Raw genomic sequence first — 25,833 nt, forward strand, 5'->3', positions numbered from 1 at the left:
AATGGGTAGAAGTGAGGGAGAGGAAGCTTTCTTCAGTGTGTGTGACGGAATAGAAAGGTGAGTGAGAAACGGTTCCTGTTTTTTAAAGACCTGAAAATCAATTGGGAGGAAAGGCATATAAATAGCAAATTAGAATAGCAAATTAGAAGACAGGTTGGTGCCAGATAGAAGGGACCTTAGATAACTTGCTAGAGGATGGGGTTTTGTTTTTTAGGTAATGAGAAGCCACACAGATTTTAAAAGCAGGGAGTGACCTGATGACTCACTTAGGAAGAAAGCTTGCAACAACAGAAGGGCAGAGAAGAGAGGAAATGTTTGGTAGTAGGGAGAACTGGAGAACACAGCTAGAGTCAGAGTGAGATATAGGATTAGAAACGAAAAGACAACTTTTGGTTCAAGGTTATCGAATAGACACACACAATTAGTTTTTCCCCCTCCCTAATCCCACTGAAATGTCAGAAGAACTATACACATAAAATAAATCCACAGTACTCCTGGAAATCTAGGAGAGTTTCTACTGGCAGAACAAACCAGTATGGAATTTCTGGAAGATATAATACAGATTCAAACAGATAGACAACAGAACCCTTAATCACATATGGGCAAAAGACAAGACCTCCAAAAAAATCAATCTTCCAGGCAAATCCCAGAATTACCCTCAAAATCCAGGTACAGTGAGCAGGGGGCAGGTTAATTAATTAAAGGGCAGACCAGTGGTGCCAGTGCCCTGCTCTCAAGGCAGCAGCTCTTACAGTAGGACCTGGCAATGGAGACTCTCTCAGTGGTGGTTAGATTGGAGAAAGTGAGACGGGAGCTCAGAGACTCACATATCCTAAAGAAAAGCTCACCTGGTTCCATCATCCCCCCTTCCCTTCCTCACATAGTCATCAAGACTTGGAACCTGATTTGCTGCTACAGAAGCAAGGCTTCTTTCTTGGCTGGAGGAAATATACCCAGTATTTTTTGTTCCAGGCCCTCACTTACAAATAATGGCCATAGCTTCAAGCCATGGGTGGGCAGAATGGGCTGGAGTGGGCTTCAGGAAGACTCTTTTCCTCTACTATATCTTGGGAAATTTCCTCCCACTCCATGCTGTATTCTGGCCCTAGTGGAGTAACATGCCTTATAATGGGAGATATGATCACCCTTGTCTCATTGAGGGATACAGTGGGAAATCCCTTGCACAGGAGGGTGGGGGTGAGAGATTGGTAGGGGGTTGGGTTTCCCTAACTCTAGCTGCTCCCCATTCCCTCCATTCCAATGGAGGGGATCTCTTTCTCCATCAGTGCATCCACTTAGGTAGGGGAAGAGAGCAACAGTGCATTAGACTACAGGGGCTCAGCAAAGTATGGGCTTATTGGACCACGACATTCTCAATTTGCCAGCCCCGCCTTTCTCTGCTTCAATGTGGGAATACATGGACTAGGATCTGTCTCTTGTCTGCTGCAAAAATTAATAAACTCTAATATCTTTATATATGGCAACCAAATACTCTAAATCCTCTGTGGATATATGCTCTGAATAATATTAATAATAGTAACAAAGACAAGTTATAACTTAACTACTTCAGTACCATGTAACACAGAGACTCAGTTTACTATCCTAAATGGGTATGTGTGTGTGCATTTTCACTAAACCCCACTAGACTTTGACTTTGTTTTTTTCTCTGAGGTTTTATTAGTTGCAATCCAACTGGTGGTACCAATGTCAATTTAGCAAGATTCTTTTGTTTCAGATAATAGCCAAACTAGTTGAGCTACTTAAGAAAAAGAGGGCAATGTGTTATAAGGATATAGGAGTATTTTACACAATCTGAGAGAATTTTGTACAGTGAGGTCCTACCAGGGGCAAGAATCAGGAATTGGAAAGCTAGGAAGAGTCTGGGAAACTCCTTTTCGGGATGTTTCCGGTATCTCAGCTTTGTTTTTCTGAGTGTCTGCTTTCATTCTTTCTCTGCAGGACAGCTTTCTGACTTTCTCTAAAGAAGCTTTCTTTCTTTGTGCATGATTAACACAGAGCTCTTAGGTTTACATGCTTTCTATGCAATGACCAGCCCAGACTAGTCTCTCTCTGTTCTAAGTTTCCAAGAGAGAGAATCTGATAGTCCAGCTTAGTTCAGATGATCTACCCTGGTCCAATCATCTATATCCAGGTAGATGAGGTCACGTGCCTAAAATACTGGGCCTGCCTGCCTGGTGGGTAGGGAATCAGCTCTCAGATAAGGGAAGGGTTGGCCAGATAGTCCAGAACAATGTCTATTACAATATATAAAATGTTCATCATCACATTAAACACTAAATGAGAAAGAAACTACTTTCCCAATTAAATTTGAAAACCTAAAAATTATGAAAAAATTTCAAGCTGGAACATAAGTGGTAAGACAGATATTCTTATATGCCCATGGGGGAATATAAATCAGTGTTACCTTTTTGAAAAATAATTTGCTTTGACCCAGTAATTCTACCTCTAGGAATTTATCCTAAAGATTTATTCAGCAACATGATCCAAGACTAATGTACAATGATCTTCACCCATAAAAGGGAGAAAACTGGAAATAACCAAAAGTCTATTAATGGCTAAATGAATTATAATAAATGCATAAAAAGGAATATTAGAAAGTTATTGTGAAAATAAATTATTATAAGCCCAAATTGTTGTGATTCAGTCTTAATAAAAATTTAAACCGGAGGTCACAAGTTTTTCTTGGTAGCTATTTAAGAAGCTTTTGATACAAGGGTGATTATGAGAGAAGATTAGGAAATATTGACATTCTAGTTACCAAAAAATATAAGTGAAATCTATAGTGATTCTGTATCTTGTTACTGCAAAGTTGAGTTTCTAAGACTATTTACCAGAAAGGCTAAGAGGTTTCCTATTAATATTGAAAAGTTTGTGTTAACAGTTCTACAAGGCTGTTGATTATAACCTGGAGACTATGAATATTTGGTAGGAAACTACATTTGATAGACAGCTTCATATAGAAAACTGTGTTCATTTAAAGGGGTAAAACATGTTAGTTTTAGAGGGTTGATCTTCCTTGTCAACCTATGATGTTAACCTGTTGCCTATGATCTACTGATCCGTGCTCAAGTGCCAGTAAAAAATTCTCAGGATAAGCCTTTTAGCATCAATATATGAAGGTGACGGTAAGAGTCCATCAGAATTTCATAGTCTCCTCTGAAAAATCTTTCATAGTGTCCTCTAGCAAAATCCTTCATAAAAATCAGTGAACTTATCCCTCTCCCTGAACCACTTTATAGTCTTATGTGTGAAATTCTAGAAGGGATCCTGAAAAACCACTAAGTTTTGATTATGTGTGAATTACTTTATTAACATTGATAAGGCAATCACGTGTGAACAAAGAAGAAGTTTCATGGGGATTCTAAAAAGTGGTCCACATAAGCTGAAATATAGGGGGAAGTGCTCAAGACATAATGATCAGTGGAAAACCATCAGAAGCGAGAAGCTGGTGGGGATGCTTCCCTCTTGCTGATGGTTCGGAAGCCAACCTTGGAAGGAAACCAGTTCTTCCCCTGAAAAGATGCTCAACCTCACTAGCATTCAAGGAAATGCAAATTAAAACCAGAACGAGATGCCATATTTGTCCATTAGATTGACAAAATTATAAAATTTTGATTATATCCAGTGTTAGCAATTGTGAGAGACAAGAGATTCTCTCAAATGCCGTTTGTGGGAGTATAAATTAGTATTGCCTCAATACTAAAACCCACATTCCCTTAAGCCAAGCAATTCCACTTTTAGAAGTCAATCCACCAGAAACACTTCCAAGGCTTTATAGCCATATATCAGCTAATGTTTACTCTATGCCAGGCACTGTGCTCAGAGCATCTCAGGCATTAACTCATTTAACCTTATAACACCTATGATGCAGACTGCTAAATAGTTATTGAACACCTATTATGTGCATTGTTCTAGGCTCTTAGGCTCACTGTTCACATCAGTGAACAAAACAAGGGAACTTGCATTCTAGCAGAGGAGATAGACAATAAATAACAAACATAATAAATAAAGTCTATAATAAATTAAAATGTGATAAGTGCTATGGAAAAAGAAACTATCAGGAAAAAGTAAAAGAGATCAATAATACTGGTAGAAGGCAGGAGGTGGGCTGATATAAAACAGGAGGTTACATAGGCCTCAGTGAGCAGAGGAGAGCTGGGCAATCCTAGGAGAAGAAGTTGTCTGTGCAGATGTTAGGGGAAAGAGTGGTCCAGGCAAAAGGAAAGCTTGAGGAAAGACCTTAAGGCAGGAGTGCACACAGCCCATTCTAGGAATAGCCAGGAGATCGTTGTGGGGAGAAGAGTGACTGAGGGGAAGGGGCCTGGATAATATAGGGCCTCTTATGACATTGTAGAGACTTGGACTTTTATTCTGAGTGCAGTGGGGCCCAGTTTGAGCTGAAGAGTGACATGATATACCTTACATTTATAAGAATCTGGCTGTTATGTAGAGAACAGACTATCAGGGAACAAGGTAGAAGCACGGATGCCTGTTGGGAGGCTATTGCAGTAATCCAGATGGGTGATGATGGTGGCTTGGACCAGGGTGGAAGCACTGGTACCTGAGAGCATTGTTAAAATTGGAGCTTGGAGGGGACAGGGAGGGTTGGATTGAAAGAATGGGAAGGAATTAAGAGTTTCATTTGTACTGAAGGCAACTAACATACACACTAAGAGCAAATGAATGAGAAAGAATATTTAATAATTTCCATGATTGTGACAGAAGGCTGAGATTGTTACATGAAAGCAAATGATACTAGAGAATTATAGTACTAAATAATATATATTACATATACAAATTGTTAAGTACTGAGCAATTATAACCATTGTAATGAAAGTATAACCATTGTAAGTTGGAAGTATGAGTAAAACCTGATTCAAACTGTTTCTTTGGGAAGAAGAATCGATGTAACAAAGCTAGTAAACTGGAATATGATACTACAAGAATCCTGTCTTTCATATGTACGCAGTTGCAAACAGAGAAAATTCTATAAAGCATCAGTGTCTAGAGCTGTGTGCATAGAACACGAGGTCAATTGGGAAGTTGGCACAGCATTATCTTTTACCTTTTTACTCTGACTTGTTTTAGGCTTTGAGGAATTTTTTCCTTTTTTTTGAAGGAGAAACAATGGTGAAGATTCAATGGGACACTCATAAAGAGAAGTGTGGACCTTTTCAGAATACCGCTGGAAATCTTCGACCTCCACATCTCTATCCAACCTATGTTCGTAACAGAGGAAAAAAGTCTTAAAAATGTTGTTTAGAATTATGTGATGAAAACCATGGAAGTCAGAGAACTTTGGCAATTAAAATTTTTTGTGTATGTATGATGAGTCTTTATCCATCAACCACTATCTTAATCAGAGCCCTTTAAATGATCATTTAACCAATTAGTTAATAACTATGTGCCTGGCACCAGCACATTCTGACAGATGAACATCTCACCATACTCTGAAGACTGGGACATCTCTGTGTTACTTACTCTGCGTTAAATTCCTCTCTTGCTTGTTCTTGTTCTCAGGGAGCCCTCATTGTTGTTGTTAAGGACTTAGATTAATGGCTTTGTTTAAAGTCATGCATTACATTAAGGAGACTTTCTTAAACCTCTAACAAGGATTTGGTGTGTTGCTTTCTTTGTACTATACCATTAATAATAAGTCCAGAAACAATCGCATCTAATATTTATAGCTTGCTGTATGCCAAGTGCTTTGTGTATATTATCTCATTTAATCCTCACAACAATGCTACCAGGCAGGCACTATTATTATTTGCATTTTGCAGGTGAAGAAATGTAGGCTTACTTAGCCTAGGTAGTCTAGAAATTAAAGAGCAAAAAACTTGCACACAAACCCAACTATGTCAGTTGCTCAAGCACACGCAAGCTTTTAATTACTACCCTCTAATGTCTTTGATAAATTTTACAGTTCTCATTTTTAGTAATGTAAATATTTTCATTATTGACTTGATCTTTATCAATCATGCAGATTTATGAGTAGTAAAAACATTATACCTGGTAAAGTAGGCATTACTTATGCAGCCAGTGAAATTAGCATACTGGGGACTGATGGGCGAGCCACCGAAGTAAAACTTCTTTTCACCTGCTTGTGTCTGTTCGGCTCTCCCTTTGGTGGGGTTCTTACTGCCAAGTCTGCTTTTATCTACTATCAGTTCATATCTGCAAAGGAAAAAGCTTCTTTACACACCACACAGCTAACATTTTGCCTTGAGTTCCATTCGAGGTTGCAGGTTTTCCCATGGAATTGAAATGGAAGATCTGGTTAATGAAAAGACAATGAGTTGCCAGACTCTTCATGAGGCCCAGCATAAAATGGTTGAATATTTCTATATGCGGAAAAGACCCTCCAAACTATCATTGGAAGTTAAACCCATAAAACCAAGAGGTTCAGATGACTAGTCATCAGCATTTGTGTGTGTGTGTGTGTGTGTGTATAAAAAAGAGAATATAACTCATGGGGATCAGTTAATCACATTTGTAGGAGACAATTTTCATTGTAAAGCATATTGAACGGTTTTGATGCTCATTGGAAAAGGAGGCTAGAAAAGGCCTATTAATGTTTTCTTTTGATGGGAGGGCTCCACAGAAGTGGACATAGAAGAGCAGCAGTCTACAACAGAGGTTTATTTCTTATTCCAGAAAGCTTTCTTATTATGGAAGAGAAATTCAGTCCTCCATATTTTAAAGATAAATTTACAGCTTTTAAAATGTGGCCATAAATGTAGCATTCTCAATTGTTTAATTTAAAAGCTAATGAAACCAATATTTGCTAAGCTCCTTCTATGTGCAAAACACTGCCCTCCACTCTATAAGTACTGTGTGTAGGCACTTCCCTCAAGGAGATTATAGCCTATGGTTTTAAGGGAAAAAAAACTTTATATTTCTGTTAAGTAATTTTATAGTGATTTATTTGGCATGTCTTGAAAATTAATAGCAAATTTTTTTGAAAAGGTAAGTAGTTTTTTCTACCATTTTTTTAAACACTAGGAAAATAATTGGTTAGCCTATTATTCATAGTGGTCATTTGACAGATCATGCCCTATGAGCAAAGCCACTTGGCGGAAAGAATATAAAGGGAGGAGCTGTACCTTGCCGGTGAGACAGAGGTAATGATGAAGTGGGACAGCCCGTCATTGTACTGCTTATCTGCTGACTGCACCTTGATCCCCTTTACATCCATGATCACGGTGCCATTATCCAACGAAATGGAGAACACGTCTGACTGAAATGCAAGCACAAGTTTTTAAGAAGGGAGGCTGGGGATCCAGAAGATGGACACATTTTCAACATTCACTTAATGGTATTGCTTAAAGGAACACACAGTGTGAGAAAAGTTTGCTTATAAAATAATTTCTATGAATAACAATAACAACAACACAATGCTCTATTGTTTCTATGGTGCTGCCTACAAAATTAGACATGTTTCAATGGCAAAAGGAATCTCCTATATCCTGAACTGAAAATTTCTGGTGATTTTGTCATGCTGAGAGTTGTCCCAGTGTCACTTTCCTAACTCAGGCATCTGTACTCCATGATTATTCTTGCTTTTTAATCCCTTTTGAAAAGGCAATATTTGAATCTCCTTGGGCGTGTAGCTAGATGGCTGGGCAAGGGTTAATTTGCTAGTCTGGCTTTTTAAATGTTTCACTTTTCATCTATAAAGGCAGAAGAGAAATTTAAAAAAGCAGAAGTTAACATCTCTTTTTCTGAATTTGCTTATTGCTTGTTTTAAAATATTGGTAAAAGGATAATCTTGCTTTTCTTCCTTTATCTGGGCACCAACTTCTACAGTCAGTCCTCAAAATAACCACTTTTTGTGGACAAAAAGTGTTATTTAACTAACATGGTAATGAGGCAGGCTCGCTGGCAGAGGTCCTACAAAGTGCTTTGAGTAAATTCTCATGCATCCTACTGGTTTAAATTAAATTTTATGTAAATATGACAGATATAAGGTAAAGTATGAGAAGTAAAAGTTGCTTTCATAAACTATATTATGACCTGGTGCATCAGTGTACATATTGGTGATGATCTTTTCATAGATAAATCAGTTGGATTTTGGGGACACCAAACCTCTACAGATCTTACTTTATTCTTGAAATAATATAAATATATAAGCTGAGTTCAAGTGTTTTATAGCACATCCAAGAACAGAGAAGTATGTTCTTTTCACTATCTTATAAATTAAATCACACATGTATTTGTTTGTTAAAAACACCAAGAGGTTTTTAACATTTTTTGAGCTATGGATGCCTTCAGCAGTTTGGTGATACATATGGATCCCTTCACAATATGTCTTAAAATGCATGAAACAAAATGTGTAGCAATACAAAGGAAACCAATTACATTGAAATGCAGTTTCAAAATATTAAAACAATAAATCTGCGATATAGTAATATATGTACTTCTTCATTAAAGCATTAGATAATAAAATCTAGTAGCAGATCTAATAAATACTGTAATTTAGAAGTAGCAATAAGAAAAAGTGATATTTTGATATATCTGTCACAACTGTAATGTGAAATGAAAAATACCTGTGATTTCTATTAATGACAAAGTCACAGGTACTTGCTAATACTACTGTGGTTTGTTGCTGACATTCACAATTGAATAAAATGCTAAATTTTAGTTAGAGACAATAGAGATGCCCTTTTTCCCCACCCAAGTCCACAGACCCCCTGAATTCTCTTCATGAACCCCTAAGGTCTATGAATCCCAGCTTAAGAACTCATGATGTACAATTTATATAATACTTTATAAAGTATCTTAAAGGAGGCATTCTGTGTGTCTACATGTGAGTCAAAATTAATCTGAATTGAAAATCACTTTTAACATGATTAAAAAGTATTTTTAATAGACAAAACAATTATCACAAAGAAGTTTCCTTAGGAAAAACAAATACTTACTCCTGAAGCATAATAGAATAGTAACCCGTTTGGCTGTAATGTTCGGAAATTGAAACCTCCTTCAAAGCCATCAAAGAAAGATATTTTCTGAGTTGAGGCAATGAAACTCTGTCCATTGAAATATGCTCTGCGAGATATCTGTGTGCCAAAAAAAATTGAATATAGCATTTTCGATAATTACCAAATGCTCAAAACATTAATTTCTCACATACCAAAGGCCTTGACCGCTAGTTTCTATGTTAATAGTTTATGTTTTGACTTCTGGTTTATACTGGAATTCAGGCATGTTAGCGTTCCTTCTGTGTGCCTCTAACAAATGGAGTTTCAGTTTCTCCAATTCCTCCACTCTGTGTGAGTAATGATGCTCACACAGCCTCTCTGGGCTTTGGAAACCCACCCATCAAAAATTGAAGCAACTGGATATGTCACAGAGGAACCCTACAAGCCTTTCTAGCTTAATGTTTCTTCTTTCTGCTGGCGGCAGAAAGGAGCCTGAGGGGTACCTAGGATCACAGAGAAGCTGAAAAGAGCTTTTCAGCTTTTGAGAAGGAGAAGTTTTGTGTCTACTATTAAAAAGCTTTTGATTGACTGGTACTTACAAGAGAGTCTTCTGGGCATCCATAACCAATTCCCAGGGTTTCTGTCTGTTCTAATAAATTGAAATCTTTCTTCTGGAACTGGAAACCCTTCATGCATCCTCTGAAGTTGATATCTAGGGGAAGGTGGGCTCTTAGGGTCCTGGAAAAGAAAATTAGTCTTCACTGATATAGCCATGATGATAATGATGTTACCTTGCATATGTAGGCTATGAAATTTAATTTTATTTAGTCATTTGTAATAGCTTTATAATTGTTCATATTCTCATGCTTTCTTTCATAAGCACACCGTAACGTCTAATCTTTGCCTATAAACAGCTTTATTCTAAGTCAAACCAATTTTTTTACTTCCTTATGGTTTTTGAGATCCTTTAACTTACATTAACTCATTTTATCTTTATAACAATTCAGTGAGATAGAAGAGGATGCTATTATTTCCCTTTTATAGATTATTCTTAGGTTGAACCATAGGGAACTAATATATTTGTGGGTCAAAAATGGTCAACTCTTGGTAATTTCACATGGTTTAATCTATAAAGTTAAATTAAGAAGTAATAAGTTATTTTCTTATGTCACAAATGGTAAGTTAGGGTTGGAACTCAGGTCTTCAGTCTTCCACTAATTCACTTGGGTCATGAGCTCATCTTCTTGTCCTTATTTTCAACACACTGTAATCAACTAAGGCTAGAGAGATGTCTTAATAAATGTCGGGCCTTTAAATCAATAGGAAAGTCACAAATTCTTTATCTTTAAGATCAAGGATGGCATTTTGCTCAATACTGTAATCCTAGTATATAGAAGGTGCCCAAGAACATGTTACTGAATATTGAATGAATATGAAGTTAGTTTTGACCAAATTACAATGGCTTCAATGTATTGTAAATGAAAACTGCCCAAACTAAGGGATAATAGTCCCACTATATTCCGCTCTGACAAGATCACACGTGGAGAACCATGCTAATTGACGGATTGGGGTGCACAGAACGGCAACCATAATGCTTAAAAGTCTCATGGGGCTTGGTTGAAGATGCTGAAGAGGGTATTTAGTTTGGAAAGGCAGCTTGATGTTAGGGCCCTATTCCAGACCAATTAGAATTTCTGGAGAGTAGTCATGGGACATCATGTTTATAAAATTTCTCCAGGTTATTATAATGAGAACTAGGGTTGAGAACCACTGGACTGGATCATCCTAAAGTTGACTTTCAGTTTTAAGGGTCTCTGATGCTATGAATTAATTGTAATAAGAATTTTTGAATACATTATTCTAAAGTTTCATTGTACATAATCCAAAACCCCTTGGATAAGCTTAAAAATATTTGTACCTTCAGATGCTATTTGAAAGTTCAAATAAGTTTAAATTAAGACTAAAACAAAAGTAAAAGAACACATGCTGCTTTGTTTTCACACAATACACATGTCCCGCCTTTCCTTGCTGATGAGGAATATCGCATTAGACTATGTTCTAAGAGTAACACAATAATTAAAGAAATCTGCGGATCACATCTACTAGATGCTAATTGAAGGGGGTCATGAGGACTGGCTGCAGAGGGCCCGAGGGTACATGAACGTGTGTGCATGTGCCTGTGTACACGCATAGAAGTAGCAAAGGGGAGCACTTAAACCTTTTACTAAACCTCTCCCAGATGTTGAATACTCAGTCCAGTGCATCGTTAGGAACAAACAGCTACTCAACAAAAAAAAAAGTTACCTGGATTGTAAGATTTCTTGGGGAGCGCCTCCAATGTATATGTCTGTAAAAGGTATTTTCATCTTTTCATTATCCATGCTTTTGACATGTCGTCTGTCAACCACCAAAATCATTTTCTTATCATTGTGGTAAATGATCGAGATCTGGGAGAAATAATACATAGTAAGTCTGGATCACTGCTTAACAATTCGCTTTTTGAAGATTACTATATATTTTAATTATTCTGGTTACAACGGCTGGGTCTCCATGTTCTTGTGCTTGTTCGTTCACAAAATGGGGACTAGATTTTCCTTTCTTACTCAGAGACATGAAAACTCTTACTTATATAACCAGAAGTTCACGTTACCTGGAGAAGGATCTCCATATGGAGATGGATCTAGCCCAAGAAAAGTTTTGTCATGAGACCAACTGTTTCCTTTTGCCCCTTTGAGGGGATTTGGGAAAGAACTACTATAAGCAGGTACCTTCTGGACCCCAGACTGTATGTCACCAGGTGTCATTTTTTGGTGACAAAATGAGAAGCTTTAATGACTCTTTGAAAATGCTAGTCAGAGAAATAGTTAAAATATTCTTTTATTGTAAATCATCCTCACGAAAGCTATGGACTTTGAACTGAAAAGAGAAATATAAGCTCCTATTCTCTGCATTTCAGGTCAACCTAAAGATATTATGCAATTTATACATTTTATTAAACTATAGATTTAAAGTAGTTATTAATGAAAATAGATGACGTATACTATCAGTACACTGCACATCTGTTTCAAGACTAAAGAGCATTCTTTGTGAATTCTCTTTATAAGGAAATCTATGTTAGTATTTTCTAAGTTCTGGATAAATGGTTTAAAAGGAAATTCTCTATTTACTTATATCTACTTTTTTTACATTTAGTGGGGCTCAAAGAATAAGTAAAAAAATGGCTATGTTTCTATACTCTGGCATTTTCAACAAATGTATAGATAGATTCCATAGGAGTGCCATGGTAATCAAGATACTGAGCATTAACAGGAGCCTTTGGTCAATAAAGTGATTAAAATGAATCTTTCAGTGACTCTTTTATTAGAAACATCAATATAACAAAAACAGCCTTTCTTTTAAAGCAAATGTTATCCTAGAGTTGAGTAGATGGGGGCCCTTCAGTTGGTTCTTGGATGTGAAGGTGTTCAGTTTAATTACTTTCCCACCTATTACATTTGACCATCTAACTAGATCAATAGATCTAAGAGCAAACAAAACGAAACAATCCACCCAAACTGCAACGATTTGTACCTCATGGTATTTTGCATCATTAATTTGAGCTTTCTTCAACGTGTCTTCAAGATGCACAGGGCCATTGCTAAATCCGAAGTCATAGAACACGTGTAGGTAACCATTGCGCATTTCCAGGCTGAAAAACATGCTCTGTGGAGAGAAAGAAGTTGTAAGATGTGAGCATCTGGTATTTTGAAAGGGCTGATTTAGCTGAGTTTGAGAAATAACACTGTATTCTTTGTTACTGAAATTGTTTGAAGACTAAGGAAGTCTCATGAAATTCTTATTATAAAATAAAAATCACAACAACTTCTATAGCAGAAGTTGTCTGACATTAATATACCAAAGTGTTAATATTTATATACAGATACAACAATCTCCTATTGTTTTTTATTTACTTTATGAATTAATGAAATTTTAAGTTTACCTTATTGACTTTTTTACAAGTCTTGAAAACAGAGTATTATAGGCTGTACATATTCAATTGCCTTTTCTTTAGGCAACTTTTGAAAGTTATAACAGGCTAATAGATGTAATTGCATTTCATTGTAAGAGAAAAATTGGTAATATTAAAACATATTTGAATATTTTGAGTATTTTAATATTCTGAAAAGAATCCCCCCAAATTACCAGCAAATATGGATATAAGAAAAAGAAGCCCATTTCTGTATAGTTTTCAAACACCGGATTTATGTAAACAAATATAAAATTATTATGCACTTGAACCACATGATATTTGTGAACCAAAGCAATTCTGTAACACTCAAATAATTTACCAGTCAGGCTTGTCTGTTTCAGAAGATAGTTCGTAGATACAATACTTCAATGAATTTGAAAAATAAGGTATTGTGGTAAAGTCCCTATTCTACAGAAAGCAATCTCCTGAGTGGAGTTTGTATACTCCTGAGAATGTGGAAAACAATCCACTGGGGTGTAGAAAGAAAATATTTCAGCTTCTATTTATACTCGTTTTAAAATGCTAAAATAGACAAAGAAACTAACCTTTAATATTTAATACACAGATTGATCCTAGGTCTTCAATTCGTCCTTTGGATGGATTTTCACAGAATTAACATGGTATGCGAGGTTTTGAGTGTGACGTTCCACACTTGAAGGGCTGATGGCGCCCCTCATCCATTTCTTTGCTTTTAGCCTATTGCAACTGAGTGCAGTTTATGTGTGCCTGGTGACATGGATTTATGGGTGAGATGACTTAAACAATAGAATATTTACAATGATTTTCTATTGAGATGCAGTGATGCGAAAATATTTTGAGACACATAGATGTTTGCAGATTACTTCCTGCAAATTACTGAAGATGCTGTCAAGTTTAAAGAGGGTTACACATTTTTCTTTATACGGTGAATTATTCTAAATTTGTTGGCTTTTATTTGTGATGACAAATGTCTTTCAGTAGTATTAAAATAACTAGTTATTTAAAAAAAATAGTTATCTGTCACTTCAAGGTAAGAATGTTAAAACTGGATGAGAAAGCAACTATTTTTTAAAAAAAGTTGTACTCTGGAGAGATGGTTTTAAAAAAATATATTTGGAAATTTTTCTATTGTTAAGTGAATTTGCTGAGGAGAACAATGTAAGTGTACCACCTATAAAAAATCTCATATCTGAGCTATTAAAACATTACTGGAAAGAAATTTCTAACTTTAAAAATCTTTCAAATGAATATTTTCAATGGTCTTGAACTCTTTTGTTAAAGTTTACAAAAAGATACAATATCTGATTCGCTCGCAAGAACTGACATCAGGAAAATGGAAATTTACCAGCCAAATTTCAAACACAATTTTGCCTATTGGTGAATGAAATTGAAAAATGGGATCGTGATTTAGTAAACATAGCCAATGATACACTTCTTACGTTTTTATTTTTATGAGGTTCTTGTCTAATTGTGACAGCCAATAAATCTTAGTATTGAAATAAACTGGACTTAGGACAAGACTTTTGAATTGCTGTATCACAGAGTTTAACAAGATTTTCAAAAATACCTGAGTATATTTAATTACACTGCTCTCACTAACACTGCTATTAATGATCATTTTTGTATCATTAATAAATAAATAATTTTATTTTAGTTCATATTTATTTTTAAATTTTATTTAATCTTTATAAAATTTGTTTTTTTATTCCAAGTTTTGAATATTATATCCATATATAGTATATATAAATTCTTTATAAATCATTTACATAAAAATATGTATTACATATATATATATATACATATATGTATGGTAAGCATGCAAAGTTTTTTTTTACTGATTAGGGCATGTGATTTAAAAGGTCAACGCTAAATTTCTGCAGACATACTGCTCACCTAGATCTTGGTGCTGAGTTTTTTCAAAATTCCTTTAGTTTATCAAAAGACATATTTAACGTATATCCAAAACTGCATTTTAGGGCTTCTTTTATTTATTGCTGATATCACTTTCCGGAAGGAAAAAAATCCACTTTTGCTTTCTAAACTAAAACTTCAGTTTGATGGCATGACACACTCAACCTGGGAAGGTTCCTGGAAAGATGCATAGCAGAAAGCAAAGGAAACGAAGGAGAAGATGTAGGACTTTTATTTTTACTCACTCCATTGACCATCAGGAGCACAAGGCCATTGTCAGCTGGGGTTCGAACTTCTATGTCAAAGCGAGTCACCTGACCAAACTTCCCTCTCCTTGTGATGTCCCTCACCACAGCATAGCTAGAGCCATCGAAGAAGTAACTGGCAGCCCGACTCTGAGTGAAAGCCAGTTTATCTCTGAAATAAAAACGCAAGGATCATATGAACAACACAGTTTCTGTTATGCTTTTCAAGTGGGTCCCTTTTAACCCGTTCTCCTGACACCTTCCATGGACCTTAGAGCATTTAAATGAAGTCCTGATGTCTGCAAGGGAGGAAAAGAACTATTTATAGGTAAGTTAAATGAATGGCTTTTAAACAAGTTGCTTAACACTTTTAATACTTGTGCATGCTCATCCAAGGTAGAGAAGAACTGAAAAGTTTTTTGCCGGCGTGACTATTATGCAGTTTCAAAACTGGTTTCTTCAAAGAAAAGATTGAGAACCTGAAAACTGACCCACACTTGTCCTGTTTGCTGCTCTTGGTACTGCTATCAAAGTCTTCAGTACTCATAACACTTTCTCACCTGGCGCAGGGCACTGACTTGGAGGGATCCATATTATAGATGTGCTTAAAGTTGTACAAGCTGATCACATCATTATTCAAAGTTGCCAACTCCAGGCAGCCAACGAAGCCAGGCAGGTTTAAGCTGGCAGGGAGCTGTGGAACAGACAAAGCAAAGTCAGCTGTCTCATGATCATGCTTCACCCAGACGACACAGAACAGACAATGAAACAAATAGCAGGTCAAGGGGACCTACTGATTGATATAAATATCTTTCTAGATCTAAGTGTGTGTCTAGTCTATGCCAAACCATTTAGATAAATGATGATTTTTCAGTTGTGCCCATCTTAGCAGAAAGGGTGAGATTTATTGAGCATATAATATGTGCCAGTCACATGCTGGACAGTGAATTCATGACCAAAATCAACCCTCATGCCAGCTTTGTGCAGTAGGTATTCCTGCTTTCATATAAAGAGAGGGAAAGTAATTCCCAGAGAGGTTCAATAATGTACCTACAACTAGTGGGTAATAGTCCTGGAATTGAAATCCTAAATCAACTCCCCATCTTCCAGGGCCTTTCCTTTATCTGCCCTTCATCAGGTCTCATATTCCCCCTAGTCCCCCCCATCCCAGGTATTTTATTTCATGCCTATATTAGTCGAGATAACTGAATTTTTGAAACTGCCATCTGCAAAGCTGAAGACTACATACAAACTGTGGTGACACCCACAAGGTACAGACAGTCTTGCAGCAGGTGGAGGGTAATGTTAATTACCTATGCATGTATCAGAATGAAGTGAATTGATATTCAGGTGCTAGCTACAGCTTGAAAGCATTTGACATGATGAAAGTATGGGTAGCAGAGACCAGATTTATATACCAGATTCACAGATCCTGGTTCAGATTCTATCACCCACTGAGCTAAGCTCTTTCGTAAAATATCAAGGTTTCCATCCTGCCCCTGAATCACTGTAGGTTTTACGAATTTTTAAAATTAATCATTGTAGATTTGCAATAAGTCAAAATACAGCTGGATAGCTTACCTTGAAGTTTGAAGGCACTCCACCAACATAAAACACAGTGTCCTCAGGGTCCAGATCCAACAAGGAGTCATCTCCTGCAAATTCCCCCTTTTTAATAAACTTTTCCTCTGCGGTGCTACTTAGACTTGGGACTGTTAAAAACACCTTTCCGTGTTTTCCTACCCTGTTGAGATAAAGAATTTTCACTCTTCATTAGCCAGACAATTTATAGAAAATATTTTTTTTAATGTGAAAATGTTAATGTTCTCTCATCACAGAATTGGTGATTTGATTTTGTCGCATTCATTAGCATTTATAGAATGTCAGCAGTCAATGGGAAGGGGAAAAAGACGTTCCATCTTGGCATCGATTCAAAGATTGGCCAGATAAAAAGATGTAGTAATCAGACTGCTATTTAGAAAGAATGACGATTTTTTCTAATCTTTTGTTTTCCACTAAGGTATTGGGAAGGAATATGGGAATAATGGGAGAAAGAGAAACAAGAATAAGGGGAAGAAAATTCTCTTTACAACATCCACAGGAGGACTGTGAGTGTGCGTGAGCACATTCCACAGATTTCTCATGAAATGTGCATAGAAGTCCTGTGTCACAGATTCACTTTACCTTTCAATCTTGACAATGCTGAAGTGAGCAGGCCAGGAACTGACAGGCTTGGAGTCCAGAGGAATCTCTACATCCTTAGTTCCCAAATTATAAACGTACACCAGGTTATCATTTTTGATTGCAAGACCCATGTACTCTTTTTTGGCCTGAAATGTCAAGAAGTCACTTAAATAAAATCCATATGAATGAATAGCATCTTTTGTTTTCATTTCTTTAGAGGACAATCAGCAATCCAAACACTTGGCTGTACACAAGTCATGTCTGGCCTGAATTATTACCAAAGTCCCTGTTAGACGGGGCAGTGCCTCTTCCTTTCCAGCCTCGCTGTGGCTGCATCAGTCCACTGCCCCCGTGCTTGCTCCAAGTGCATCCTGGACAGGGAGGAAAGCAATTGCAGGCTTGTGGACATCTGATTTGTACTAGGAGTGTCTTCACCTTGTTTGGTTAATCCAGGAGTATAATGCAGCCTGCCAAAACCGATCACTATGCATCTTCAAACAGGATGCAGCATCAAAGATAAGACGCCTCTGTATTCCAAAGGTCTTTGAAATACTACATTCAGACTCCTCAAAGGGAGCAGCGTAAGGCTGATACAAAGCAACCCTAGACATACCCACACAGAGAAGGAATTACTTGTCCCTAAGTCATTACTTTAGTCTTGGCATTAAAATGATCTATACTTTTTCAGTTACCAGAATGATAATTCTGTTTGTTTGCATAGGTAGCTTTGTTTTAAGGCAAGAGGAAAGCACTACCTTTCCTTTAACTATTATTCCCTCTTTTAAGACCTCATGCTCTTACAGTTCTGCTTCCGAGGTACAGGATGAACTGATCCGCAGTCCCAGCCAGTGCTGGCTGCTTCGCAGGAGGAGGTTTCATGTACAGGCTCAGGGATGTGAAGGTCTTCAAGTCATCCATACTGGTTTTCGGGTGCACTTCGACTGCTGACTGGCCGTCAAACATCATGGAGACTTGGATCTGGAGTCACAAAATTATTCCATTAAAAGTACTCTGCAGAAATGGGCATAGCGCTTTCCCATGGTTCTCAATGGCTTCCCTCATTCCTTATGGGATCTCTGAGATCCACTGTCCTCCATGCCTTTATTTATTTACTTATGCCCTCAACTTGTCGGAGAAAAGATTGAGGGCAGGTTACAACGCAATAGTTTAGATTTAAAGTGGGGTGAAAGAAAGCAAAAAAAGGATGACAGAGTAGGTCCAAGAATGAGGATAAATATGAATTCCACAATGAACAGCATACTTGGTTGGGGTGAACTAAACAGCTCAAAGAGATACCTGGTCAGTTATATAATTCACTAGGCCCATTAAATTAACAACTAATTGTTCAGGAGAAATATAACTAATCTGGGGTACTAATACAGTTAGGACTGTCTCCCCAGGTTCTTCAAAAGAGGAGCATGGGATGAGGCTGTGTAGGGGAGAAAGAAACATTCTTCTATCCTTCTAGATTCTTCTGGTTGGTCTACGAATTAAATTGACGTGAGACAGAATAACAGGAGAAAGTCAAACAAATATAATAACTAAATATAATACAGTAAAAATGTATACATGGGAGAGACCCAGGAAAAGTGAGTAACTTGCTAAAACGGCTGAAGCCACCACTGTAAATACCATCTTCAGCTAAAGACAAAGGAGGCTATTAGGGCTAGTAGTTTTGGAATTCAAAGGGGAGAAAGGCAATTCACATGGAGATAGAAAAGCAAACGTTTGATAAACAAATGTTTGCCATGCCTTGCAAAGACAATGAGACTTGGAGAGGATTTCCATCAAATGAGCCTTGCTAGGTTCCTCCATGTCTACCATACCCAGTCATATTATACTATAGTTATCTACGGTGACAGCGCCTTCCTGGAACAGGCCTTCTATCTTAAACTCTTTTAGGAAGTTAGTCGGGAGATCAAAGTTTCTGCCTGAGTTTTTTCTTCTTAAAAGTAATCAAGCCAAAGAGATACATTTTGGGGTAGCAAATTCTGCTCCCCTACAGCTGCGGGCAGCATCCTTGACCACGTCTTTTGCAGTTGGGAGGAGTCTAGACACAGCTTTGAAGTCTTAGAATGGAGTCTTGATACCTGGCTCTGCCACTTACTAGCTATGCAACCCTAAGCAAGTCACTCAACCTGCAGCTTCCTCATCTGTAAAATGAGGACAATAAATTTGTTGTAAGAATGAAGTAAGATGATAACTATAAAGTGCTTTTCAGTGCCTAGCTCTAGCATTATAATAATTGTAATGATGAGTTCATGAAGATGTTTCTTGTAATGATTCTCAGAAAGATATCACAACAAAGCACAATTCAGTAAATGCATTTCTAAGAGGCCCAATATGATATGCCAAACTGGTCTAATTTGGGGTGATTTTCAGAGTATTAAAAATATATCCGTGCCATTTAAGCAAATATTTCTGAATAGTTAGATGTATTTACATCAATTAATTAATATTGATTTGGTTAATACTGACGGTCAGTGAGCTCAGGATTATATTCCCAAGTGCCTAGAGTGCAACTGTCCTATGTTGAGTAAAGATCAATACCTCTTAATAAACAACCAAGCAGAGTAGGGGATTAAAGTCTTTTTGTAAAAATTGATAGTCTGAGAAGGATGTATATCTGCACACACAAAGCTTCTCACTTTGAGGAGCTGAGTAACCTCCAAAAGGCACTGCCAAGACTTTCTTTAGAAAATGGTTTTAATGAATAAGGCCCCAAAATTCTACTCCATATAAATAAAATTACCAGAAAGCACTCACAGAACTTAGCTTTGGAAATGCCATTTCTTGACAATAAACCTTTTCAAAATGTTCTCCAAGGTATCTCAAAAAGGTAATTTGTGGTGTGGGACCAATTTTCATATATCATTTAAAAGTTGGGTATATTTACCAAGAATAATCTTCATTACAAAATAGTTGATTTCCAACTCTTATCCCCATCAATATTTAGGGCCAATAGTCTGTTCAGGTCAATTATCAACTGAACAAATGAAACCATATAATTCGGTTGTAAAAAATGATGCTGGTCTATAAATCAACAAAAAACACATTTAAAAGAGGGCTAAGAACAAGCTCTGTTTTGCCACACTGAAAATGTTAATTGTTGTGTCAGGATATGTTCCTACCAACGCTGGCACTAGTTATGGTGTTGCTTCTATAGACGCATCTCAGGACGGAGTCTTTGTTGAGATTATTCCATTTAGCTGGTATGTGATTCCTCAGTTAAGCCTGTGGAGGGGTCAGTAAAAGCTTCATATCATGTTGAAGCTATGTTGTACCAGAGAATTTTTTAAAGAGGTAGATGGGCACGATTATCCCATATAGTAATTGCACTAAAACAGCTGTTAAAACAATGAATAATAATAATAACAATAAATTGAGTCTGTTATTGCAGTTGGCTTTGCTTGATTTTTGCTCTTGTTGATTAGCTTAATTCTGCTGTTCTTAATCCTGCTACACATTAGAATCACTGTGGAGCTTTTAAAAAATACAGGTGCTGAGCCTTCCTCCAGGGAGCCTGATATATGGCATTGAGGTTGGGACCAGGAATTGGTTTATTTTTCAAAGCTCCTCCTGTGATTCTAATGAACAGCTGGGGCTGAGAACTACCGAGTTGGATAATACAGTAGAAAGATTCCAGGTTCTGGAAGCCCAGGGAATTGGAGCTCAGCTTCATGTTCTCATTATCACCAAGTGACTGATGACTGCTTTCATCAGGTACCTTGCTGGCGACACTTCTGGTCTGAGCAATGAGCTCTCGGATCCTCTGGATGCTGGCAGAAACGTTGCTTGCAGGCCGCTTCTGCTCGACAGTACGAAGCTGATCCAGGAGCTGAGGGACAACCTCTGTCAGATTTCTTACTGCAGTCAATAAAAATTAATCACTTGGGTAAGTATCTCAATATTAAGTATATTTAAAGAATCAGATAAAGAGATAACAAACACACAGTTACTTCTGTTAGAACTCTAAGAAATTATTTTAAATCCTACAAAATTAATAGTTAAACCCAAAGCATAACAAATTCCTATTTTGTGGCATTTATGATACATATTGGTCTATAAATTGCATGCAGAGCAAGCTGACTTATAATGTACATTTCTAAAGGGCAGGATCCATGACAAATATACAGATGTTCCTTTCACCATGTGGCACGGGTTCTGCTTGCATTTGTAATATAACTGATACAACAGGTGAGAAGGAATGCTGGCAAAAGGAGGTGGGAGGGTTGTTTTCCAGGATGCCCATTCACAAATGACACTGCTGCTAGGGTCTCAGCAAAGGCAGAGCCAGGGGGCGGAAGCAAGGTAGCACCCAGAAAAGTGGTAGTTCTGCCAAGGTGAGGGTGGGCAGCCATGGTCTATGGGCCCAGACAAGGGTGATGGTACAAGCAGATCATACTGACTTTTTAGGTTACGTTTTTTTTGGGATATATAAGGTATACATAGAAAAGGATACAAATCATAAGGATATAGTTTGATGATAGAAAATCAAAACACAGAGAATGGCATAATTTTCTCCAAAGTTTCATGGACAGGAGCAGAGATTCTTTAGGTTCCCAGACAGCAGCATCAGTGTCCCAGGAAACTTGTTAGAAATGCAAATTCTTTGGCGCCACCTCAAACCTGCTGAACCAGAAACTCTGGGAGGGAAGCCCAGTGATCTGTGTTTAACACGCCCTGCAGGTGATTCTGATGCACACTGATGTTCGAGAACCACTGGACTAGAGATTGATTATCTTTTGGGTATTCTCTGACCTAAGGGCAGAGCCATGGTCATTGAGCACTGGCAGCTGGACAAGAGCAAGCTTCTTACTGGAGCCAAACTAAACTCAGATTCAGCAGAATATGTCAGTGAGGATGAAGGAAACACCTCTTTTCTGTACTTGCGCTTTTCCAGCACAAGAAATGGAATTAAGTAAAATAATAGCAATTATCAGTTTATTGTATTGATTAATACAGAGGTAGTATTCTTTGTTTGGATCACTGGCCACAATAGCCATTTTACGGTATCATAGTCTTTAAAAATATAGTATACTTTGTTTACACAAAAATAGTATATTTATGGGCTGGCCCCATGGCCTAGTGGTTAAGTTTGGTACACTCCGCTTTGGCAGCCTGGGTTTGGTTCCCGGGCATGGACCTACACCGCTCATCAGCGGCCATGCTGTGACAATGACCCATATGCAAAGTAGAAGAAGATTGGCACAGATGTTAGCCCAGGGTGAATCTTCCTCAGCCAAAAAATAAATAAAATAAACTAAAATAAAAAATAAAGTGTATTTAAGGCATTACATAAAAATTTGGATTATGGAAATTTATAGAAGACAGGATTCCCCCACCCTCAGTTGTCTCAGAAAAAGGGAACCACCTTATGTAAGAGTCTTTACAAAGTTTCTTATATTGTGGCACGCTTTTTCATTTACTTTGTTTTTAACCACAAAATGCTATTTGAGGAAAACACAGTAGCCTGAAACAGTTTCAGTTCATGCCAGTTCTGGATGCTGATTGGAATCACTGAAAGGACTGGTGAAAAAGGAGGAAAAAAATTAGCACAGATTTTGTAAGTAGTCCTGAGATAATACCCTTATAAATGAAAAGGTTGGATGTCATAAAGGCAAATCTTTTAGAAATCAAGCTTTAAAAGCAATTGAGTGGTTACATGGAAGAACTCATGAATATACACTTAAAAGATGAATATAAAAGAGCTATATTCCTGTTATGGGAATGGGTATTTGTGACTTGGGATAAAATTTCTAGTGGCAGACAGATTATATATAGATTAATAAAGTTGTTTCTTAATTCAGATAAAAGTGAAGGTGATATGGTCTGCAAAACCACGTTGGAGCACTGAAAGTTCTAGTCATGACAAAGACATTGATATTTAAGAGGTATGAAGAGATTGAATAAAAATATGAGAATGGCAAAAAGGAAATTTCTCAAGTAATATATAATTTTAATATCTATGTGTAACTAAATAAATTAGGTAGACATCAAAATATTTCATTTTCATTGCAATAAATTTGTATTCAAGTTGGCCAACAGAGGGTTCCTCTTAATGGAAAGCTTCAGTTATGTTTGGCCATACTCAGTACTTGTTGGTAATAACCCGCTTTACTTGTGTACAGAAAAAGCAACGCTGTTTAGTAAAAGCAAGGCTGTTTAGTAAATTTTGTTCCTAAAAGCAAACCAATATTTTGTTAAAGTTATTTACTCTAACATGTGATTGACTTTCTTCCCCAAAGGATCAGTCTTACCTTGATAAAAACAAGTGCTATTACTATTTCACATAGAAAAAAATATACAACTTTTTAGCAATCTACCTAGTGTTTATTTATGTGAAATATATATATATATATATATAGCTCATATGCACAAACACACACACACATTGATGGATGAACTGAGCAAAAGTTTTTCTCCTTTTCTAAGCTAACTTCTACAATGTTTTAATCTAAAACCCAAATGAAGAAAATTGCCTCTTAGCAGAAGATGTGTAGAGTTTAATGGCCAGTTCCTCAACTGGATGCAAATTTTGAAGATTCTAAGTGATACCTGCATCTCTGGCAGAATCCACTGCAGTGTTGTAAGCAGAAGAGTCAAAACTTTGAAGATTCTGTGACCAGTTGGTTAGACTGTCAGCCATCGGGGCGGTTGCCTGCTGGACTTCCATTGTGGTCTTGTTGGCTTCCTCGGTGATCAGCTTGGACTGATTCAGGCGCTGCTGAACGTCACCTTCACACAGAGCACAAGGACACTCACTTTGCAGAGAAGTAGGACATTTGTTGGGAACATTAACCTCCATTTAATCACTGGGATAAAACAGATCTCAAATTTTGCGCTTTTAAGCCAAACTATGATCTTTAAATATATGTCAATTATGGTATAAGTTAGGTACATGAGAATACTATAAGCAGTATTAACAAGTGAGCTTGAAAGATTCTAGTCTCATTAAAACCATGTAGCTCACTTAAGACATATTCAAATTAAGAGGTAAATTAAAAAAATGAGTAATTAGCATTTCCTCAGGTTAGAGACATGGTAAGAAAGCCATAGAAAATGCATATGAGATTTTAATTCATGAAATATTTGTCTAAAATTCATTATGTCACCTTCTTCTGTGTGAAACATCTTTTGCCATAAAAATGATGCTCAAATACAGAGTAGATCAGTAAAGAAAGGTATTTTTGAATAAGAAAAACAAGTTTCAAAAGAGTATATATAGTGAAATTCAATTTTTATTAAAAAGTTACATATTTAAAATAAAAATAATATGAGTTTACAACACAATGTTTTTTTCCCTAGGTCATGAGATTATAAATGATTTTTCTTCTCTTGTTCTTTCTTTTTTCTTATCTATATTTTTTAATTTTTCTATAATGATCACGCACTCCTTCTCTAATAAAAAAATTAAAAATCACTCAGGTGAGGTTGTAGCTTCGATTTTTTAAAGCGGAGAAATACTAAATTCAACCTCGCATGCTCTGAACTCTGATGGATGTGGCTGTGAATCCTGGGTCTGCTTCTTTTTGGAGCTGCACCTTTTGGAGCAAGTTCCCTAGCCTTGACAAGCCTCAGAGAGCACGTCAGCCTAAAGGCAATGGTGATGCTTTCCCACATGAGATAATGTATGGAAAACACACCCAATGCCTAGCATGTGGTAGCTCTGACAATGCTGATGACAGAGATCTCAGTGGATGGCACTGTCCTGGCCAGGGTGTTGGTGTGCTACAGTACTGTAGCTGGATTTGCTCTGTGTACTAAAACAGTCACACCCGGCAGTCACGTGTTAACTTTCACTACACTGGGGAAGACACTTCTGCTTCCAATCACATCTTTCCAAGACACCACTGGAGTCCCAGATTAGGCAAGAGGTGTGCTCTTGTTTCTCTGTTTGGCTTGTTGATCTCCCTGTTTGTACTGTAAGAATGACGTGGCATGTAACAGAGGGCAGCTGTTTACAGACGGGGCCAGAGAAACCCAATAACCAAATTAGGGCATATTTGTTAATGAACAAGGATGTTCACAAGAAAGCAAGTTACCAAATAGTATAAGTAGTATGATTCCCACACACACACACACACACACACACACACACACAATTGGAGGAAAATGCTCTCAAACGTAATGGTCACCCCTAGGTGGTGTGATTACAGCTTGTATAAATATTTTCCAGGATTTTGTGTGTGTATGTGTGTATGATGAACATAGTTTTTTTTTGTCATCAGAAAACAACATTTATTTATAAAAAGATTGATAGGTAAGGAATCACCTACTCCTTCCTCAAAGGTTTATCTTAATACCAGTGAACAAATAGATGAGGCTTAAGTTCTGTCTGTGATCCTTACCCCTCTCTGTGGCTTGTAGTCGCTTAATGGCATCATTTAACCTGTTTTTAAGGGCACTCTTCCTTGCTAGGGCTCCACCCACACGCCTACTGGTGTCCGCCACTGCCTCTTCGTTGCCTGTGGAGAAGAAGCAGACAAAAAACCCAGTGGAGCCAATATGCTAGGAAAAGAAATCTCCATTTCAATGAGGAAAATTCTGATTTGTACCATGGAAT

The 25,833-nt window shown here is 37.1% G+C and overlaps 1 protein-coding gene across 1 annotated transcript in view; it reads right to left on the minus strand.

Moving 5' to 3' along the window:
• LAMA4 (laminin subunit alpha 4) overlaps positions 1 to 25,833 on the minus strand; it is a 134,973-nt gene that overhangs the window by 12,652 nt on the left and 96,488 nt on the right. Inside the window, exons 16-30 of the mRNA XM_004422231.3 lie at positions 25,619 to 25,735; positions 23,826 to 24,005; positions 20,995 to 21,134; positions 18,069 to 18,245; positions 17,268 to 17,413; positions 16,665 to 16,827; positions 15,644 to 15,777; positions 15,084 to 15,255; positions 12,510 to 12,641; positions 11,244 to 11,386; positions 9,539 to 9,677; positions 8,940 to 9,077; positions 7,125 to 7,258; positions 6,031 to 6,195; positions 5,087 to 5,240 (exon numbers count right to left, since the gene is read on the minus strand). Coding sequence (XP_004422288.2) covers positions 5,087 to 5,240; positions 6,031 to 6,195; positions 7,125 to 7,258; positions 8,940 to 9,077; positions 9,539 to 9,677; positions 11,244 to 11,386; positions 12,510 to 12,641; positions 15,084 to 15,255; positions 15,644 to 15,777; positions 16,665 to 16,827; positions 17,268 to 17,413; positions 18,069 to 18,245; positions 20,995 to 21,134; positions 23,826 to 24,005; positions 25,619 to 25,735 — 2,234 coding nt within the window. The remainder of the gene's footprint in view (positions 1 to 5,086; positions 5,241 to 6,030; positions 6,196 to 7,124; positions 7,259 to 8,939; positions 9,078 to 9,538; positions 9,678 to 11,243; positions 11,387 to 12,509; positions 12,642 to 15,083; positions 15,256 to 15,643; positions 15,778 to 16,664; positions 16,828 to 17,267; positions 17,414 to 18,068; positions 18,246 to 20,994; positions 21,135 to 23,825; positions 24,006 to 25,618; positions 25,736 to 25,833) is intronic.

The sequence above is a fragment of the Ceratotherium simum genome, chromosome 19 (genome assembly GCF_057802395.1).
Source record: "Ceratotherium simum simum isolate JZ-2026a chromosome 19, ASM5780239v1, whole genome shotgun sequence".
NCBI classification, from domain to species: domain Eukaryota; kingdom Metazoa; phylum Chordata; class Mammalia; order Perissodactyla; family Rhinocerotidae; genus Ceratotherium; species Ceratotherium simum.